The following is a 21,266-nucleotide window of genomic DNA, read 5'->3' on the forward strand; positions in this document are numbered from 1 at the left end:
ACTTTGTTTATTTACAAACATTGGAGTAAAACAATCTTATATTTTGGGTTCTGATGGGATACTACAGTTGAACTAAGCTCATGAGGAATTTATAAATTGTATTCTTCAAAAATCAATGGGTACATATCATTAAGTTATACATCCAAAAATTAGTGTAGCAACTGCATATTTCCCCTTTAAACTGCTTACAATTTAGGCCATCCTCCAGATTGCATCAAAGATTAGGCCTATATTCTACATTGGGTTATCCTTCAATTCACATATTGTGCTCTTGCATGTTCAATTCACATCCATGAATGAGTATTGTCTTAAAAGGGACTTCCCTCACTGTCTGAAATAATAATACTGTACTTATTTATTTAACCTTTATTTAACTAGGCAAGTCAGTTAAAAACAAATTCTTATTTACAATGACGGCCTACCAAAAGGCAAAAGGCCTCCTGCGGGTTTAACACTGGATGTAGATTGCTGGATACATGTAAACCTATAGAATGCTATCTTTTTGTTTCAATTGTATAGATGAGCTGTGTTAAAAATGAGAATTATGAACCAGTATTGCCTTCTGAATGAAAGCGGCCAGGAAAACCAAACTGAGGCAGCATACGTCATACCTCATCACACAGTTTGGAGAGATGGCCACTGCCCTGGGGGAAATTTCAGGATGTGATTCATCTAGACATGGGGATGGAATGTAAAAGAAGACTGAAGTGTTATTAAGTTATCCAGACCGCCATAGTGATGGCTTTCATTATACAGCATGTTTCCAGAAGAGCTTGCAAAGTGAAACTACTTGCAGTCAGCTACTGTTGTTAGTAAATTAGCCTTTGAGCTTTTTTATTTGTTATGTTCAAGTGCTGTACTTTTGGTTACAGCAGTGCTAAGAACAGTGCTTGGCCCCAAGATGTTCACAGGTTTTGGGAGTCTGTTTGTACTGTGGGTTATGTTGTTTCCATGGAAATTGCATATTAAGGCAAGGTTGGGGAGCCAAATATAGAATTTGATGAGCGAGAATATATTTTTTTACTATTCATGTGGCTAAATGAAATGTCTTCATGCTCTAGTTATTTCAGATTCAGAGAGATGTTCAATTCAGAGAGATATCATTTGCCTAGCCATGAGGAATATACAGAAATATTGTGGTGGTGCACATTCTCCTGGCTGAACAGCATAATGGGGATAGTGCATTGAGAGAAGATCAGAGATCAGCCTATTTTTTTTAAACTTTCTGTTGGTGTGTAAAAAAAAAAAAAAAAAAAAAGGTTATCCTGGGGAGCAGGATTTTTTCAGACGTCAGACATGGATGTGTCTGAGGGAAACAGGAAAGTGGTTGTGGGGAAGAGAAGGAAGGAAGAGAGAGAAACTTAGAGATAAAGAGCAAAAGAGAGACAGGGAAGGTAAGCATAAATGAAACAGACATAATACACAAAACAGACATATTCTGTCCTAACCAGCTAACCAGACAGCCAGCCTGTACCCTCCCACTCCTTTCTATCCCTTTGTCCTTAACCCATCCCTCCTCTCACTGAATATATGCAAGTAGACAATGCGGACTACCTCTCTCTCACGCTATTCTCTTCTGCAGACAGGAACATTCTCCCTCTGTCTCTGGATGAGGGAACTGCAGATTGAAAGTGCTTGCAACCAACTGCTGGTACCTGAATGAAGTGTAGCCTGTCTCCTGAAAAAGCATCCTATTTTTGTGGGACATTTGCTGAAGACTAACCAATCAGCATCTTGATTTGTAATGCTGCCTGAAGAGTAACTTGGACATTTTTAGCTTCCTTTCTTCTTCCTTTATATTTTTTCCTGTGTTGCCCTTGTTGACCAGCATGATTTTCACCACAGCTGCTGTCCTTGGCGCTACGCTGGGCACTGCGTCAGGCATCCTCACTCTCTGTGGGCTCTCACTGATCTGCAGGTCCTGTAAAAAAGGCAAGCCGGAAAGTGGTGAAGATGCAGACCCAGAGAAGGCTAAACCCAGTGTTCTGCACTCCTCAGAGCAGGTGAGCTGCCCTACTACAGTACTTGGACATAGACTCAGATCTTAGAGAGCTTACTTTCCTGGGAGGGTAACTACCAGCACCGCAGGGGACTTGGTGAATCTGTGTCACTAGGTTTATGTGGCGTGGGACTGGAGTGAATGCCACGGTTATTGAAGTGATAACATTCACTAAATGTCATATCACGTGTGGAGCTGTTTTTTTATCTCATACGTGATCTATAATTGTAGTGCAAAAAGCTTTGTCCTGTATGTTTGATTTGAGCAACTACAGTTTCACTGAGTGGTAACTAACTTACTTTGAGTAACTACAGTTTCTCCTGGTAAATAATATAGCTAGCTACAGTTGTTTAATACACTGACACAACAACTACTCTTTTGATTTTTGAACAGAGAAGTTGGTGGGCTAAGATGATTCCAAATATCTGCTTATGACAGCCTTTGATATCTCCCTTAACTGATATTAAGATTGTAACACAGGAAATGCAGAAGTAAAAAAACAAACATCAGATAGGGGTTACATTACAATAAAGGACTGCGTTAATTAAGATAGAGCCCTTCAATTGGCTCCTCTGATGACCATTTGTTTTAGTCTTTTTACTGTCATAGGCACTGGAGTACAGTTAGTATAGCACTCTATTCTTGTTCCTTTGGGCTGCAGGAGGCTTAACCTGTGACTTGGCTTGTGGCATTGTGTCACAGTTCTGCTCACAAACAGTGTCCTTTCTGTGGGAAAGGTTGATTGTCTGTTGCAGTCCCCTTTACAGTGAACCCACCCATCCTCTCTCTGAGCCAAGCAAAAGGTGTTGCACGTATGTCCACATTTGACCTTGAGTGATTAGTCATAGAGTGAGATCCCACAGCTTTGAAGCAGACTTAACACCTCAGCAACCACTGAAGAACCACAGTGTGTTTAATTGAAATTCCTATGGCCTAATGGGCTGTGTAGTGTTCCTGAATATGGGTCTCATTTGAAGATGGCTAAATAATGGTGTTAGAAGCAGATCATAATTTTAAAAAGACACGCGCATGTTCGCACCCACCAATCCGATGAGTTTGTGACGAGGTGATGAGTGATTCAGAATCTTTCAAAGCGGAAAAAAACTGCTAGGACTAGCCTAATAAAGAATTCATAGGTTCCCTGCACATCTGTGTCAGTGTAATTTGGGGAGGAGCAGGATACCCCTGCAGCTCACGCTACAACCTGGACTCAGGCGTAGACTTAATATAGTAAATGTAAATCTGGGACACTCCAATTAGTATGATATGTTAAGTTTCGTTTGGTATGTATTCATTTCTGGATGTCGATCATCCATTTCGTATGATATGTTAAGAATTACAATTTGTTGTGGCTAACGTTAGCTAGGTGGCTAACGATAGCTAGGCTAGGGGTTAGGGTTGAGGTTAGGGTTAGGAGTTAGGTTAAAGGATTGTAAGGGTTAAGGTTCGGAGTCAGGTGAAAGGGTTAAAGTTAAGCTAACATGCTATGCAGTTGCTAATTAGCTAAAATGCAGAAGTTGTCCGTGATGAGATGCAAACACGCAACCTTTGGGTTACTAGACGTTTGTGTTAACCCTTTAACCTTTGTCTTATGTAACCATACCAAACGTAACATGTCATACTAATTTGATCGTCCCAGATGTACATTTACTATGTTACGTCAAGTCTATGCACACAGCCTTCCTTTCCTCAGCTTACGCAAGCCCTCACACATGATGCATGCTCCAGGGGGACACCACGTTCCAGTCAGCTTGCTTTTTTCAGTACTTCAAATGTGCTGCTAAGGAGGTGAAAAAACACTTGCTGGGTGGAGAGATTTAGTCCTCCTCTGAATTGTTTATATCCCATTATGGAATGTAACTTAACAAGGTGCAATTTATTCCACAAGCATAAATAAAGTTCTATACTTTAATATAATAGCTTCCAGTTACCAGTCAATGTTATCATTTAGAGTTTGATTTGGGAGAGTAATGATGCATGCCCAGGAGAATGGATGGAAATTCTTATCAGTATAACCATAACTAACCCATCTGAGTGGCCCACCTTTAGCTGACTGTCAGAGAGTTGCATTCACTGTAAATTGGTGTTCCATGTTTTCCTGTGAATTGCCAGACTGCAGTGATAATGGACTGTTATGGACGTAATGAACCCCTCTGGGATTGGTTGCATACAGCAGGCTTGCTGTCTTTGAACTGCACGACCAACACTAAATCTTCATGAAAGCAGTCTACAAACTAGCTGTGATTTCTCACCACACCTTGTATCACAGTACAGTATTATTAGCCTGTGTTTAACCATCTCTTCCTCCTCTAGTTCAGTGTGGAAAAATCCACAGAGCCCATCCAACCAAGGACATTGTTGAAATTTCCCAAAATATACAAGCCCAAACCGTCTGTGACCTCATCTGAGGTCATCAGCTACCCTGATCATCCCTCAGAGAAGGGGGGTGAGCCCTCTCCCGAGGGACCCTCGACTGAGCCTGATGCTGGTAACCAAGCAACTGACAGCTCTGACACGTTCACGATCCTCAGACAAGGTAAACTCCAACCAATAACATACACCCTGAATTAAACAAGATAAATCCCTTTATCGTTTCCTATTCTTTTCATAGCTACTATGCCTTCATCATGTTATACAATGTGTTATACTCTTCAGTTATTTCGATTCAACATTTTTCAGGTGAAATTTTACATGTGAATTTTTGGACCTAGATTGAAACCACTTTTTCTCTGTAAATCCGGAAAACAATCTTGGCAGTTTCTTGGCAGAAACAAATTTAGTTGTTAATTACTGTAGTCAATCACTTCCTACTATTGTATTAGAGTTACCACTCACTCAGTCTAGATAATTGTGTTTGAGTTACTTAACTCTATTGGGCTCCCAAGTGGTTCAGCAGTCTAAGGCACTGCATCTCAGTGCTAGAGACGTCACTACAGACGCTGGTTAGATTCCAGGCTGTATCACAACCCGCCATGATTGGGAGCCCCATAGGGCGGCACACAGTTGGCCCAGCGTCGTCCGGGTTAGGGTTTGGTCGGGGTAGGCCGTCATTGTAAATAAGAAGTTGTTCTTAACTGACTTGTCTAGTTAAATAAAGGTTAAGTAAAAATAAATAAATACAAATAAACTCACCTCTCCTCCTGCCAGAGCATTGTGATCAAAGGCTTTGCCCCACTTTCCCTTCTTCCCTCCCTAGTCCCTACACTCATCCACTTAGTGTTATTGATGTGTCCAGTCAATGGAACCTAATGCATGATGGATAGGACTGGTCCCAGAAGGCTAAGAGCTTCCTACTGCTATTCTTGGTGCTTTCTTACACCTGAATGCAGTTGCCTTACAGTAATAGCCAGTTTGGCTATACATAGTTTCTCAAATAATTGTTTAAAAAAAAAATACAAATAAATGTAAGATGCACTGATTTTCATGGTTTAGTTGATGCACACATTTACCATTCAATGTCCCCAGGAAGAAAAACAGCCAGTAATTTCCATATATGTCACGCCCTGACCTTAGAGAGCTTTTTATGTCTCTATTTTGGTTTGGTCAGGGTGTGATTTGGATGGGCATTGAGAACCATACTTAGGTAGCCTTTCCCACCTGTATTTGTGGGTAGTTGTCCATGTATAGTTGCCTGTGAGCACTACGTTGGCGGCATGTTTTTTCGTTTTGATGTTTATTGTTAAGTTGGCGACATCTTAAAATAAAGAAGTATGTACGCTTACCACGCTGCGCTTTGGTCCGCTGTTTCCACCTTAGACGATCGTGACAATATAAAAGGACCCATGAGCACCAACCTGTTAAGTTCATAGGAGCATATCAATTGGGTGTCAAATGAAAGCTAAGATATTTTAGAGAAATTAAAATGTATATTCACAATTTGGAATAAGCAAAGCCTTCGATTTCTGGTCAAACAGATGGAAAAGGGGTCTTAGAAAACATCTAACAGAAATAGTCTGAAAAGGAAGTATAAATCAATCAAAACACAATAATGTTGAAGTAAAGATCCCTGCCAACTAATATCAACACTGATATTTAGTTTTGTGAAATGTTTCTGCTATCTGTAAGTTGCCTTGTGCCTTGAAATTCCGTTACCAAAAACCCATACATCTTTAAGATATTTTTTAATTTCTCTCCCTCATGAGAGGGAGAGAAATTACAAGTAAAGGTAACAAGTAAAGGTAGACCTATCAATTATTTATGGTGTTTTTACTGATACCAATTTTGTTTATGAATTATTAAGTGATTAAAACTTGAAATTCTGTGACCAAATCGATAATGTAATTTCCGAAACATCGGTAACGTGATTTCTGCAATTGAATTGGCTACAATGGGAAATCAAGGTAGTCACAAACCACAGTTGGGTTCACAAGTTTGGAAAGTACAGTACATTACAGTAGAGTAGAGTACAGTACAGCAAGGAAAAGTAGAGTATAGTTCAGAACAGTACTGGGGTAGAGTTCAGTACATAGTAGAGCACACTAGAGTAGAGCACACTATAATGTACTGTATTGTACTGTACTGAAGTCTACTGCACTATACTGTACTGTACTGAACTATATTGTACTGTAATGTACTGTACTGAACTATGTGGTACTGAACTCTACTCTACTGTGCTGCACTTCGATGTCCAAACCTGTGGAACATAGACGTCTATGATTGGTTCAGATTTGGTCTCGTCTGGACCAAACAAATTTGGTCTTGTTTGGGGGCAGAGCTCATTAAAATAATAGCCATTGTGTAGCAACCAAATATGTAAAGGAGGATATTGCATATTTATACCTTTGTGTACCTATTTAGGATACATCACCATGAAGAGAATGACATTGAAATCCATAATTATGCATTTCTGTGTAGTACAGATCACGGACCCATGAATAAATTCCGTTAACTCAATTCCGTTAACGGGTGTAAATCCACTTTACTTACTGTAGTTCAATAACCAAAATAAATATTTTTTTTCAAAGTCAATGTGTCATGTCATAGCTGACACCCCATTCTTTCTGCAGACATTGTTAAGTCTTAATTCGGAGCACATATTTAAAAGAGTTTTTGGAAAACGTGGACACATAAAACAACTGAGGGAGATTTTACCAAGATTCTGTTACCAAACTTTGCATCTGCATATTTCTTCCAGTAAATGTGTTTTGTAAAATGTTCAGTGTAAATTGTTAAAAGTAGTCCTTGTGCATGGAGTTGTGTGGTTTGTTGAACTTTGAAATCAATGGTTTTTGTTTGGCATACATTTTAAGTGAAAAGTCTCAGCGCAATACCGTTACCAAGGAATTGACCAGCCCTAACGCCGTCTCCTTTCCCAGACTCAAAGGACAAAACCCTGTGTGCAAGGGATCTAACCAATGGGATGACAACAAGCAGCTCCATCCTCCACCCTAAACTGCATTTCTCTCTCACCTATTATACCGACCAGAATGAGCTACACATCACCGTGATAGAAGGTAAGGCAACAATCTCAACAGTATGATCTGCCAGTATGTCCACTTCATGGAAATTATGAAGGGTGAGGTATCACTAAACATGATGTTGACCCTAGATGTTGACCCTATTAAACATACAGTTGAAGTCGGAAGTTTACATACACTTAGATTGGAGTCATTAAAACCTGTTTTTCAACCACTCCACAAATTTCTTGTTAACAAACTAAAGTTTTAGGGCTTCCCGGGTGGCGCAGTGGTCTAGGGCACTGCATCGCAGTGCTAGCTGCGCCACCAGAGTCTCTGGGTTCGCGCCCAGGCTCTGTCGAAGCCGGCCGCGACCGGGAGGTCCGTGGGGCGACGCACAATTGGCATAGCGTCGTCCGGGTTAGGGAGGGTTTGGCCGGTAGGGATATCCTTGTCTCATCGCGCTCCAGCGACTCCTGTGGCGGGCTGGGCGCAGTGCGAGCTAACCAAGGGGGCCAGGTGCACGGTGTTTCCTCCGACACATTGGTGCGGCTGGCTTCCGGGTTGGAGGCGCGCTGTGTTAAGAAGCAATGCGGCTTGGTTGGGTTGTGCTTCGGAGGACGCGTGGCTTTCGACCTTCGTCTCTCCCGAGCCCGTACGGGAGTTGTAGCGATGAGACAAGATAGTAATTACTAGCGATTGTATACCAAGAAAATTGGGGAGAAAAGGGGGTAAAATTTTACAAAAAATTAAAAAATAAAAATTTTGCAAGTCGGTTAGGACATCTACTTTGTGCCTACCTTCAAACTCAGTGCTTCTTTGCTTGGCATCATGGGAAAATCAATAGAATCAGCGAAGACCTCAGAAAATAATTGTAGACCTCCACAAATCTGGTTCATCCTTGGGAGCAATTTCCAAATGCCTGAAGGTACCACATTCATCTGTACAAACAATAGTACGCAAGTATAAACACCACGGGACCACGGAGCCGTCATACCGCTCAGGAAGGAGCCGCATTCTGTCTCCTAGAGATTAAAATACTTTGGTGCGAAAAGGGCAAATCAATCCCAGAACAACAGCAAAGGACCTTGTGAAGATGCTGGAGGAAACAGGTACAAAAGTATCTATATCCACAGTAAAACCAGTCCTATATCGACATAACCTGAAAGGCCGCTCAGCAAGGAAGAAGCCACGGCTCCAAAACCGCCATAAAAAAGACAGACTACGGTTTGCAACTGTACATGGGGACAAATATCGTACTTGTTGGAGAAATGTCCTCTGGTCTGATGAAACAAAAATAGAACTGTTTGGCCATAATGACCATCATTATGTTTGGAGGAAAAAGGGGGAGGCTTGCAAGCCGAAGAACACCATCCCAACCGTGAAGCACGGGGGTGGAAGCATCATGTTGTGGGGGTGCTTTGCTGCAGGAGGGACTGGTGCACTTCACAAAATAGATGGCATCATGAGGAAGGACAATTATGTAAATGTTTTGAATCAACGTCTCAAGACATCAGTCAGGAAGTTAATGCTTGGTCGCAAATAGGTCTTCCAAATGGACAATTACCCCAAACGTACTTCCAAAGTTGTGGCAAAATGGCTTAAGGACAACAAAGTCAAGGAATTGGAGTGACCATCACAAAGCCCTGACCTCAATCCTATCAAAAATGTGTGGGCAGAACTGAAAAAGCGTGTGCGAGCAAGGAGGCCTACAAACCTGACTCAGTTACACCAGCTCTGTCAGGAGGAATGGGCCAAAATTCACCCAACTTATTGTGGGAAGCTTGTGGAAGGCTACCTGAAACGTTTGACCCAGGTTAAACAATTTAAAGGCAATGCTACCAAATACTAATTGTGTGTATGTAAACTTCTGACCCACTAGGAATGTGAAGAAAGAAATCAAATCTGAAATAAATCATTCTCTCTACTATTATTCTGACATTTCACATTCTTAAAATAAAGTGGTGATCCTAACTGACCCAAGACAGGGAATTTTTACTGGGATTAAATGTCAGGAATTGTGAAAAACTGATTTGAAATGTATTTGGCTAAGGTGTATGTAAACTTCCGACTTCAACTGTATTTAAGTACTTCCATGACAGTGCATTTCTTTCTGTCAAACCTCATTTATTAACATTATCAAAAAAGGTCAACAAGCAGATGTCTTCTGCAAATGAAAACAAGGATAAAGGGAAAAACTAAGAGGCAGTTGTCTGCAAATAGAATAAATAAATGTGAGGCAACAGTCAATCAAGAGTGACAAATAGATTGAAATTGTAAATGGAGACCTCACAACCCAATCCCCTCAGTGCATCGTGTCTTGTGGAGCAATATTCCGAAGCCAATAGAGTGGCAAAGTGATGACGCACCAACACTGTCACACTGGCTTAATCTATTTCAATATTCTACCTTGCTTCTTTTATGTTCTCCATCTACAAAATAATTGATTTCATTTGTGGTGAGACAAAGCAATCCACCGGCCTTCCCCTTCATAAGACTGTGGGTGATTTGATAAGGGGTTGAGAGGCTTGGACGCCTTTGTGTTGGCACTCTGTTGGCTGGTCCCCGTATGTCGATGCTTAGCGACTGTAGATGCTGATGCGTCACCCAATGAAAAGGTCAGCAATGCATCTACTTTGCCTCGCGGGAGGTTGGGTGGGTGTTTGTTGGTGGTGGGGTCGGGGTGCAAGCTGTCACACTGTTCATACCAGCATCATACGCCTGTTGAGATATGCTAACGGAGGACACAGGTTCTCTGCAGGCCAGCTATCTGCGAGTCCTGCCTCTTTGGTTTGTTTATCACCTGCCGAGTGCTCAATTATATATCATTATATCCAAGCCCTTAGCTTCATTAATTACTATTTTTATTCAAGGCGTACCGTCTGCTTTGCTGTTAGAGAAACTGCTGGGAGAGACCTATGCCGGGTCTGCAAAGTGCTTCTGCATTGTTTATCATAAACACATCTACTAGACATACGCATTCTCTCCTTATAAATACATAGCCTATAAAGTTCTAACGTCAGTGAATTCTACATAATAAGATATTTTGCAGACCTTTGTCATATATGCTTATTTCATAAATATGGAATTGGGAACAGCTAATGAGATTCTCTCCTCCGCACACTCCACTGGCTTCGAGTCGAAGCTCGCGTCTGCTACAAGACCATGGTACTTGCCTACGGAGCAGCAAGAAGAACTGCCCCCCCTCTACCTTCAGGTTATGCTCAAGCCCTACACCCCCAACGCGAGCACTTCGTTCTGCCACCTCTGTTCTCTTGGCCCTCCCACCCCTACGGGAGGGCAGCTTCCGGTCAGCCCAGCTCTTCTCTGTCCTGGCACCCCAATTGTGGAACCAGCTTCCCCCTGAAGCTAGGACAGCAGAGTTCTTGCCCATCTTCTGAAAGCATTTTAAACCCGATCCTCTTCTAAGAGTATCTTAAATAATCCCCCCCCCCCCTAAAGAATGCCTTTTGTGAACAGACACTCACACTTTACTCCCCCCCCCTTACGAGCTCTGACTTTGCTAAAAGCTACTTTATTGGGGAAAAATATACTCACTAATATGTGGTTATCCCATCTAGCTATCTTAAGATGAATGCACTAACTGTAAATCGCTCTGGATTAGAGTAATTTAGCATTTGCTAAATTACTAAAATGTAAAATGTAAAAATGGAATTAAAACTACATCAATAGACTGCTATTCTCAGCGTTCACTCCCCCTCTCTCTGTTGCCTTCCTTCCCTCTCTGTCTTCCTCTGTAGCGGAGCATTTGAGTGTGGGGTCGGGCTGTGAGGGCTATGTGGCCGGAGTCCTGACCTTAGCAGCAGGACAGAGGGAGGCTCAGACTTCGTCGCGACGCCTGACCAGCCACACCCGCTGGGAGGAAGGCCTGGTGTTCTCCCTGCCAGGGGGGTATGAGGTGGAGGGCGAAGTGGCTCTCTCCCTTCACGGTTGTGACCAGTTCTCCCAGAACACCAACCTGGGCGACATGAGGTTCAAGCTGGTTGATGTGGGCATGATGTCCAACGCAGACTGCTGGGTCGACCTTCAGGCACCAAAACAGGTAGGCTACCCTGTTCTTACCATTGATATATAGTAGACAGCATTGGCCGCAAAGTTAAAGAGCAACTGCGTCTAAAAATGAACTAATCCTTTTGAAAATGGCCTATTGGCAGAACATTTATTATATTGTCAAAATTGACTACAAAGTCTAAATAGGGTCATTTTGGTCATAAAGTCAGTTTGGAGTTGAAGGTTGGGTTTGGATTATAATTATGTCAACAAATCATGCCCCGTTTTGCCAAGCTCCACATGCAAATTGCCACTCCTCTCACTTCGATTCCCTTCTTTAAATGGGGCTCCGTTGTTTCATCGCCCCCAGCCAACATGTTCAAAGGATCACGGCCGTTTGAGACTGAAAATATCTATATGGATTGACCATGCAATGCATGCGTCCAGCAAGAAGCATGGCCAACAACTATGGTTTGCATGCCCTGCCGAAGGACCCTATCATGCGGAATAGGTGGTTGGAGTTTGTTGGTCCCCAGTGGAGATGAGTATACCGGTAGCTAGACCATAGACTGCTGGTTATGTATCTGGTTATGTATATTGATAATCATTATCACTATCATCGCTAACATAGCTGACGTTAGCTAGCTAGCTGGCTAACTTTAGCCTACCTAAATACAACTCAGATTTGGCATGGAGACACGATAACATTTCAAAAGAAGGCAAATAATTAGTAGGGAAGCCTTTTGTCATGACTGTGATGTTTCCAGATTGACTTTAGATGCAGTATAAAATTAGCCAGCTAACTAAGATTGAGGGGACCACCGTATTTTAGTTAGCTAACATTAGCAGTGCTTTACAAACTTTGCTAGTAACAGTAATGGCAACATTGCCATCTCTCTAAAGTAAATTTGACGACATCATACTATGGCAAAGTTGTATCATACAAATTATTTGGTTACTTTAGCGATGTAATCATATTTCCATGCCACTCTTAAGTTAGTGTCTAGGTAGGCCACAAATACATATTGTTGTTCGAGAGATGTCTAGTTTGCAGCCAAACATGCAGCATAGAGACCAGCAGGAGGGCCCTCATCAGCATCATGCAGACTTGCCCTTGATGTGAGGATTCCTATGGCAAGTATCCGGCCAGCAACCTTCACCTGTCTGCGGCAACAGCTTTCACAGGCTCATCATTTTGTACAAATACAGAAGGTAACCCATTTTGTTACTTTGATACATTTGATAACCCAATTGTGAAACATAATTGTTGTAAACTGACATTACTTGTTGCTTTTCTTCTACTTTTTAGATGCATATAATGTCCGGGGCATAAGCTAGCTTGGTGGAACAAGCTTGATCTGAAGTGAAATAGAATGATGATCGGCAGCGATCAGGTTGGTTCCACCAGGCTAATCATAATCGGTGCTCTGTGTGTGTGTGTGACCGACCAGTATCTTTGAGGGGCCAGGAGCTGATCTACGCTGCTATGCCTATCAAAGGGGCTCTGGCAAAGACCTCACCTCCAGCCTCACCTCTTGCCTGCTCACCAACGGTTATTGATAGGGAGAACAGAATTAGGTAGGTCTAGTCTGACTTGTTCAAACTCCAACATAACACTTGTTTGTGTGTCAGATATTACCTATCCTAACTGCCATTGGTAATATGACAGTGACTATGTGCATATGTGTTCACAGAAACATGAATGGAGCCAGCACATGAAGACTTGCAAGATGATGGGATGAAGTCCAGACTAACAGATGGGCTTGATACGGATGTCTCTGAATGGAGAGAGATCTTGCACTCTGCATAAACATTTGACTAGAAACAACTTTTACTTGTATTGTCTTTTTTTATTATTGAATTGAATGGTATCAGTCAATATGGGGAGGGAGAAACCCTGTGTATTCTGCATCTGATCAGGGAACTCAGGGATTTTACACAGGAAGGTATGACCACTGACATGTTTGCCAAGGTAGCCCCATTACCACTTGACAAAATGCTGATAGGCAGAGTATCTGTATCGACTGGGAATGACAATGAAAGATGAAAGGTGCTCATTGTTATGTTAGCAGAACACGGCTTCTACGGTATTATGTAAAGAGTTGTTTATTCTACATGGACCTTGTGATACATTTAAACGTTACCAAAACACTTAGTTTAAAATGTATACATACATTCAGCAATTGCATTCTTCTCGTTATTACTCTGTAGGCTACTGACCTATTCAAAGTTTTCTCCGGCATCTCATCATGCATCTGTAGTTATTAAACTCAACCTCCAGGAGGTTTGTTGCGATTGAGTGGGAGGAAACAGCTGCGGGCAAGGTTCTGACAGATGGTTGTGTCTTGGTGGTGGCTAGGACACCCAAGAAACACCCACATCAAACCACACCCCCAAGCCAACTCAAGTTTGTTTTCTGTCATAGCTGCAGGCATTTCTTGAGGAGTGTCACGAATACGCCGAGAGTCAGGAAGCAGGTGCAGAAGGTGAGTTTAATAATGATAAATACAGATAAATAAAACAGGAGAAGTGTACAGAACGTGAATCAAATCAAACCAATACTGCCTGATGACTGAGGCTACCGAGGGCTAAATAAAGGGAAGGTAATCAAGGTGATGATGAAGTCCAGGAGTGCGTAATAATAGTTACCAGGGCCTGTGGTTAGTAGACTGGTGATGTCAATCATTGGAGAGGGTGAGCGGGAGTAGGCATGACAGTACCCCCCGCCGCCATCATAGACAGGGGTCCCATAGATGTCCATGGTAGACGCAGGGGTGTCGAGGGGGACGGCATCAGCCAGGAGACCAGGAGCCACCGGCCTGAGGAGGGAAACATGAAAAGAGGGTGAGATCCGGTAGTTGGTGGGGTAAGTTACCTCATTGATCCTCCGGAGAACCTTGAAGGGACCCACAAACCGGGGGCTCAGCTTCCTGCAGAGCAGGTGGAGTAGGAAGTTCCTGGTGAACAGCCAGACGCGATCACCAGGATGGCGGTCTGCCTAATCCTTCTGACAGTGGATGGCACACTGGAACCACTCGACCACTGCAGGGGCCTTGGTCTGGCTCGGAGTCCACAGAGGCAGGGCGTGCTGATAACCCAGGACGCACTAGAAGGGAGTCAGCCGGGTGGAGGAGTGACAGACTGAGTTCTGGGCGTACTCCGCCCAGGGAAGGAACCGGGCCCACTCCCCCTGGCAGTGACTCCTGAAGAACCTCCCCAGCTCCTGTGTAACAGTATAACTTTACGTCCGTCCCCTCGCCCCGACACGGGCGCGAACCAGGGACCCTCTGCACACATCAACAACAGTCACCCACGAAGCGTTGTTACCCATCGCTCCACAAAAGCCGCGGCTTCTAGGTTTCAGAGCAAGTGACATAACTGATTGAAACGCTATTAGCGCGTACCCGCTAACTAGCTAGCCATTTCACATCCGTTACACTCACCCCCCTTTCAACCTCCTCCTTTTCCGCCGCAACCAGTGATCCGGGTCAACAGCATCAATGTAACAGTATAACCTTAGACCGTCCCTCGCCCCGACACGGGTGCGAACCAGGGACCCTCTGCACACATCAACAACAGCCACCCACGAAGCGTCGTTACCCATCGCTCCACAAAAGCCCTCTGCAAGGGGAACCACTACTTCTAGGTTTCAGAGCAAGTGACGTAACTGATTGAAACGCTATTAGCGTGTACCCGCTAACTAGCTAGCTATTTCACATCCGTTACACCTGGTTGGTACTCTCCACCTGCCGGTTGGACTGAGGCCGGTACCCGAATGCGAGGCTGGCCATGGCCTCCAGCTTCTCCATGAAGGCTCTCCATACCCGTGATGTGAATTGGAAGCCACGGTCAGAGACGATGTCCTATGGAAGGCCATAGTTCCGGAAGACCTGCTGGAACAGTGCCTCTGCCACCTGGAGAGCGGTAAGGAGACCAGAGAGAGGGATAAAACGGCAGGATTTGGAAAATCTGTCCACAATAACCATCAGATGGGGGGGAGGTCAATAACAAAGTCTATGGACAGATGGGACCAAGGCCGCTGAGGCACAGGAAGGGGAAGTAGTTTCCCTGCTGGAGTGTGCCGGGGAGATTGGTTTGTGCGCATACAGGGCCGCCCCTCTGCCATAGTAGACCCCGGGTTGGGACGCACAGGACACCACTGAAGCTGGTGCCCCTCCTGGCCACAATAGAGACAGAGCCCCAGCTGTCTCCGGCGACGCCGCTCTTCCGTGGAAAGGCGTGTGGCCCCTACCTGCATGGGTTCAGGCTCTGCCTCAGGACAGCCAAAGCAGGAGGGCGAGGAGAGAGGTAGGTGCCGGTGCTCCAGAAGAAGGTTATCCAGACGGATGGCCATCGCGATGAGTGCGTCCAAGGATAGGTTGTCATCTCGATACGCCAACTCCGTCTGGACCTCTTTGCGCAATCCTCACCGGAAAAGAGTGCGGTGCTCCGGCTCATTCCATCCGCTGGAGGCTGCCACAGTCGGAAAGGTGAGGGCATACTCCGCAGAGGTCTGGGAACCCTGTTGGAGAAGTATCTCCCCTCCCTCTCTGCCCTCTGGGAGGATGGTCGAAGACTGCCTTGAACAGAGCCATGAACCTCTCAAAGGATCCCAGCTCCTCCTTTCCTCTCTCCCAGAAGGCCGTAGTGAGCCATAAAAGGAGCCAAATCAGCGGGTGCAGTTCCCCTTTTAATATTATTATATTTTTGTAAATTGAATTGTATAGGACTGTGTTCCTCTTTGAGACCATCATAGATATAGTTTGAGTAATGAGGAGTACTGTAACTGTTTATCTTCTTTTGAAGATTGTGTGATATTATGAGGGATTCTGAATTGGGGTGAGATGTATTGGCTGAGTCACTGTGATATTTTGTGTGTTTCCACTAACTATGTCTAACCTGTGCTTCTCTGGGCTGTCAGAAGGTGTTGCCATGGCATCCTTCGAGAGCCCTTACCCCTCGGTGATCTGATAGTGACTTGAGCCATCCCAGCTCTCAAACTGGACAACTGTTCTGTGGATCTGGTGAAACTGAATACTAGGCACTGTGATCAAAATAATGTTTACTCAAGGCCAAAGTCATTTATCTCAATAGCTAGGTTTGGTCTGCCTGTCTGTATGGCTACCCTGTAACAAGCACTGTCAAGCCTCCTCAAGATACAGCGATAACCATCCGGCTTTATGTTAACCTAAAGAGGATTTAGGTTAAAAGGACAGCTACTCAAGCTGCTATAGAGAAAGGAAATCCATTTCACGCCTCATTCTCAGTGACACAGGGAGTATTTGTATATAGTGTTGAAAGGGAGATTGTTGTTGGACGTTTTGATAGAAATGTCTGAAAGGATTGAGCACATACAGAGAGACAAAATGTATACTGCAAGTTTATTCAGCCTCTGATCCATTTGCAAGGTTAAAAAACCCAATATGATCTTGTTTCTATTTTCTTTCGGAACAGCTCATTCTGTCCACCCACAAGCTGTTCTTCAAAGCTTCAGCTACAAGGACACCTGAATGCAAATAGGGATTTAATAAAAAACAGCCAGCTCTCCAGTCTTTCCTGGCTGCTCCATCGTAAGCCTCCAAGCTAGGCAGGAGATCAGAATCTACGTCATCACAAACCCTTGGGATTATCTTTCTTCTGGGATGCGCAAGAGAGCATGAAGTCCTGCCAGGAATCACAAACAGGGATGATGCATGAGAGGGAGATGACGTAGAGAGATACGAGGATGACATGGGAGAAATAAGTCTTGCCAAAGATAAAGAGCAGATAGAGGAGCTAGAGAGGACAGGAGGAGGCTGAGAAATGTAGGAAGGGGAAGGCGGGAGTTTGTATGATGTAGGCTGTGACGCAAGTGATACACCGCTGCGGAAGAATAGCTATAAATGATTTCTAATTGAACACAGTGAGAAGTTTTCCAGCTCTTTATTTAATGGTCATAGCTGCATAAAGAGAACACAGGGGCAGATGGGGCTGACAGAAGCCAGGGATGACACACACAGCAGTAGACTGTGCTATAGCTCCTCAGGAGATTACACATTATGATACTCCACTGAAGAAAGAGAGAAGATATTTGATTTATTAGACGTCCACTGAAAGAGAGAAAAACATTTTCATGAAACTGTTGATTTGGATGTAGATGTACAGAGTTATGACTTAGAGAAGAACACTATTCAAAAAAACAAGACTACCCCATTCCCTTTGCATCGATTACTTACCACTCATTTGATCTATTTCTCACAGGAAATCAAAGAGTGAGTCAGGCCGCTACTTTAAAGGGTTTACTTGCTATGGATCGCAGACTATAAAGGGATGCTCAAGCTGTAAAATTGTACTGTGCTCTTTGGTGCTGTTAAAATGATGTAGTTAACATGTCATTTTCAAGCATCCCCTAAAAAGCCAATAATGCCTCGTCTATACTGCATATTGGCAAATGCATAATCCTTGACTTTTTGTCCATTAGTGGGCTCCCTATTTTTTGTGTGGCCTGTTGGAACATAATACGAACCTCTTCCTCATATGTGCACTACTGGATGACCAACGACCCTAGATATCAATTACTTTCACTAATCAACCCTCCACACAGTTTGGCTGTGCATGATAACAGTTTGAGAAAAGGTGGCGTGTTGACTGTAAAGCCTCTCCTACACACGTATTACGTTTATATGATATTACTTTTACGACAGACTTTCCTGGTTGTAAGAGTCTCTGAATTAGTTAAGTGACATATTGGGACATATTGCAGTATGTGTAGGAGTTGCAATGCCCCTAACCAACGCAGGAAGACCATTTACCAAAGTGGCACGATTTCAGATCAATATGAGATTCACCAGTAGCATCAGAAGCATAATAGCAGGGATTATAAGGATTTGTGCCTAATGAATCCTAATCTTCCTGAGGCACAGAGGTGACTCACACAGCCATTCATCCAGTCCATTTGATTACTAGTGAATCAGACCTTTGTGTCCGTTAATGATGGTGTCAAGGTAACAGGCAGGCGTACCTTATTGTCATTCATAAATGGACATTGCTTGTTGATATTTGTTCTAACCTATGTATATTAAAGTCTGCTATGTGTTGAAGTTTTCCGCTGTGCGTTTTTGACATTATTCGCAGAGGAAACGTTTTCATGTGACCTGTTCTAATCACAGTGAATTGGTGTAATTGACTATAATCGGCAGGATGTCCAGTCAGTTGGAGAGCTCCTGCTGTCTATAAGTTACCTACCTGCAGCCAACCGGCTGGGAGTTGTGGTGATGAAGGCTAGAGGACTACAGTCAGACAAGCTGAAGGACTCCATAGGTACACCCTGTTTATTAATATAACCCATTGCAGCTCATACTGTATGACGCCTACAACTGCTCATTAAACCATACAACCATGAATGGATAGTCCATCCACAGGTTGACGATAGAGTATGCTAAGATAGACAAATATTTGTTGGTGGATTTCATTGTAGTGAAAGCCTTGTTCCTTGTTCCTAGACCTGTCTGTGAAACTGGTCCTGAAGCACCAGACTACCAAGCTGAAGAAGAAGAAGCAGACGCGACGGGTCAAGCACAAGATGAACCCAGTGTGGAATGAGATGATGATGCTGGAGGTTCCCCGCGAGCTGCTGTCTAAATCCAGTCTGGACTTGGAGGTGTTGAACCAGGCAGGTCCTGTTGAGCAGGAGTCCCTGGGCTGCTGCCAGCTGGGTTTACAGGCCTCTAATACTGGCCTCCAACACTGGCAGCAGATGCTAGATAACCCCCGTAAGCAGATCGCCATGTGGCACCCACTGTATGACTAAGATAACCACCTGTCCGCTTTGCCCTTCCAAATACCCAAATGATGGTGGTGGTGGGGGGGGGGGGGGCAAGTCAACTGCCTTCCTGGATCAGGATTTAAGAGCCTAAATCTATTTATCTACTTATATGGAAAGTATCCCATTACCTGTAATTAATTATCCCACAGCATCCCATGACATATCAACAATAGCATACACCAAACTGAAATGTCACTGAATATCACTGAATTTCCAAAGAATACCAATTATGAACACATTTTATATATTCAATGAAACTCATCAATGCAATGTAATACTTTGCCTACAGTACCTATACTCAACCACCTCTATGATCTGTTTTTATAGCTGAACAGAATAAATATGATAATGCCTGTGTTTTTGTGTTATAGGGGATTGTGTATATGGTATGTAATGGTATGATAAATATCAGTGAATTATTCTACAGTAGAGCTGTCATTTTATTTGTAAAGTGATGTATTCACACGCTTGGAAAGCAATCGAGAGAATGCACCTAGCAGAAACTTAAGGGCCAGCCAATATTGAATGGATAGGAGATTTAAGAGCCCTGTGTACTACTGAAAGGACAAGTATTAGTACTCATAGATATACTGTAACAGTGATGGAATTACAGTGGACTACATGTTTCAAGTTTATCTTATTACACAGGGTCTAAAAACGGCAGCTAAAGGTATACACACGATGTATAAAAAAATCATGCAGTGTTTAATCAAGTAATATACTGCATTTGTCATTTTTATGAATATGTGCAGCTGTATTTTATCTTAGGAGAATACGAGAGTTGTTATACATGTTATATTTAAAGTAGTTACAATACAACTATCAACTCAATTTCACACCTGTTTCCATTCAACCCACTTTGCTTCAGTTATGTACAAAAGGTATTTTTCTCCATTGTGGTTTTACTTTTACATAGCTTTTGTCAAGTGAACTGCTATAGATTGCGCCAGTGAGGAACATACTGTGTATTTTGAAAATGTACACACTGACACACAAAATGTGTGAAAATAAAAAATATCTTCAAAATATGGCATGCCAAAATCTGATTCTAGGCGACTTGTACTGAGGATGTGCAAATACCCAGGTATCCAGAGAGCACTATGTACAATATCAGCCCCTAACACCACATCCGGGCAGACATTGATGTAATATATCTATTTATTGATACTTCCTATCCTCAGAGCTCATTTTGCGTAACTGATATAACCTTGGACCTGACCTAGTATACAGTAGCTCGCTTTTCATAGCTGAATGAGCACTACCATTATCATGTTGAGATGAAGTTACATATTAATATCACTCATCCAAGCCATTTCACAAAAAACAAAGATGTACTGTAACAGACCAGAATATAATCAACCTGTTAAATGATAACTTATTGACTACTAAAGTATGGCTGTTTCACATGCAAGGTGTTGAATTTACAAGAACACTGGTAATACTGTATGCTGAGTTTTTTTTGTTGTAAAGCATATCACTCTTAAAGTGGAACAAGGGGTTAATCGCAGTCAATACACCTACGTAAATCCTACTCACAGTATGTAGCCTACTCCTTGACTCACAATCACAGGCTTATATTTTCTGCTGTAATAAAAGTGTTGCAATTTCCATGTTAAATAAAATGTAGATTTTTTTCTATTAAATCATTTCAACAAATGTCTTATTTTGTGTGTTATTGTACTTAGGCCTTAAGTCATCGTTTGTAGATATTGAAAGTTAGGTCTTAAAAATTTTTACATCTTCATGAGATTCTGAATGATCATTTGCCAGATTGTTTTAGCATGCCATGGCCATTATATTCCTGCCTATTTGTTAAGATATTAGCTTGTGTGCAAGTAGTGCAGTCATTATGCATGCAATGGTGTGCAATGCGCATATACTTTATAGCCCTAAACAACAGCAGTTCCAACTAATGATGTAGCTACATTGTTATGTAAATTAACTTGTGCAGAGGCAGTGGTTGGATATAAAGCAACAATAAATCATCCAACGTTTCCAGCCAGTTGTCTTTTTTAATATTTTTTTATTTTTTATTTAACTAGGCAAGTCAGTTAAG

At 42.9% G+C, this 21,266-nt stretch overlaps 1 protein-coding gene across 1 annotated transcript; it reads left to right on the forward strand.

Annotated features, from left to right (window-relative positions):
• Nucleotides 1-1,579: 1,579 nt before the first annotated feature.
• On the forward strand, nucleotides 1,580-20,789 carry LOC120025245 (synaptotagmin-13-like). The gene is made up of 6 exons (XM_038969729.1): nucleotides 1,580-2,003; nucleotides 4,313-4,535; nucleotides 7,315-7,452; nucleotides 11,157-11,458; nucleotides 18,585-18,705; nucleotides 18,888-20,789. The coding sequence occupies exons 1-6, from the start codon at nucleotides 1,830-1,832 to the stop codon at nucleotides 19,193-19,195; spliced, it is 1,266 nt and encodes a 421-aa protein (XP_038825657.1). The 5' UTR covers nucleotides 1,580-1,829; the 3' UTR covers nucleotides 19,196-20,789.
• The last annotated feature ends 477 nt before the right edge of the window (nucleotides 20,790-21,266 follow it).

The sequence above is a fragment of the Salvelinus namaycush genome, chromosome 30, assembly GCF_016432855.1.
Source record: "Salvelinus namaycush isolate Seneca chromosome 30, SaNama_1.0, whole genome shotgun sequence".
NCBI lineage: Eukaryota > Metazoa > Chordata > Actinopteri > Salmoniformes > Salmonidae > Salvelinus > Salvelinus namaycush.

What these genes read in the sequence shown, in the direction of transcription:
- LOC120025245 (XM_038969729.1), top strand. Translation starts at nt 1,830, where the DNA reads ATGATTTTCACCACAGCTGCTGTCCTTGGCGCTACGCTGGGCACTGCG. An exon ending in ACCTTCAGGCACCAAAACAG is followed by an intron (nt 11,459 to 18,584) that starts GTAGGCTACCCT and finishes TATAATCGGCAG; the next exon opens with GATGTCCAGTCAGTTGGAGA. An exon ending in CAAGCTGAAGGACTCCATAG is followed by an intron (nt 18,706 to 18,887) that starts GTACACCCTGTT and finishes CCTTGTTCCTAG; the next exon opens with ACCTGTCTGTGAAACTGGTC.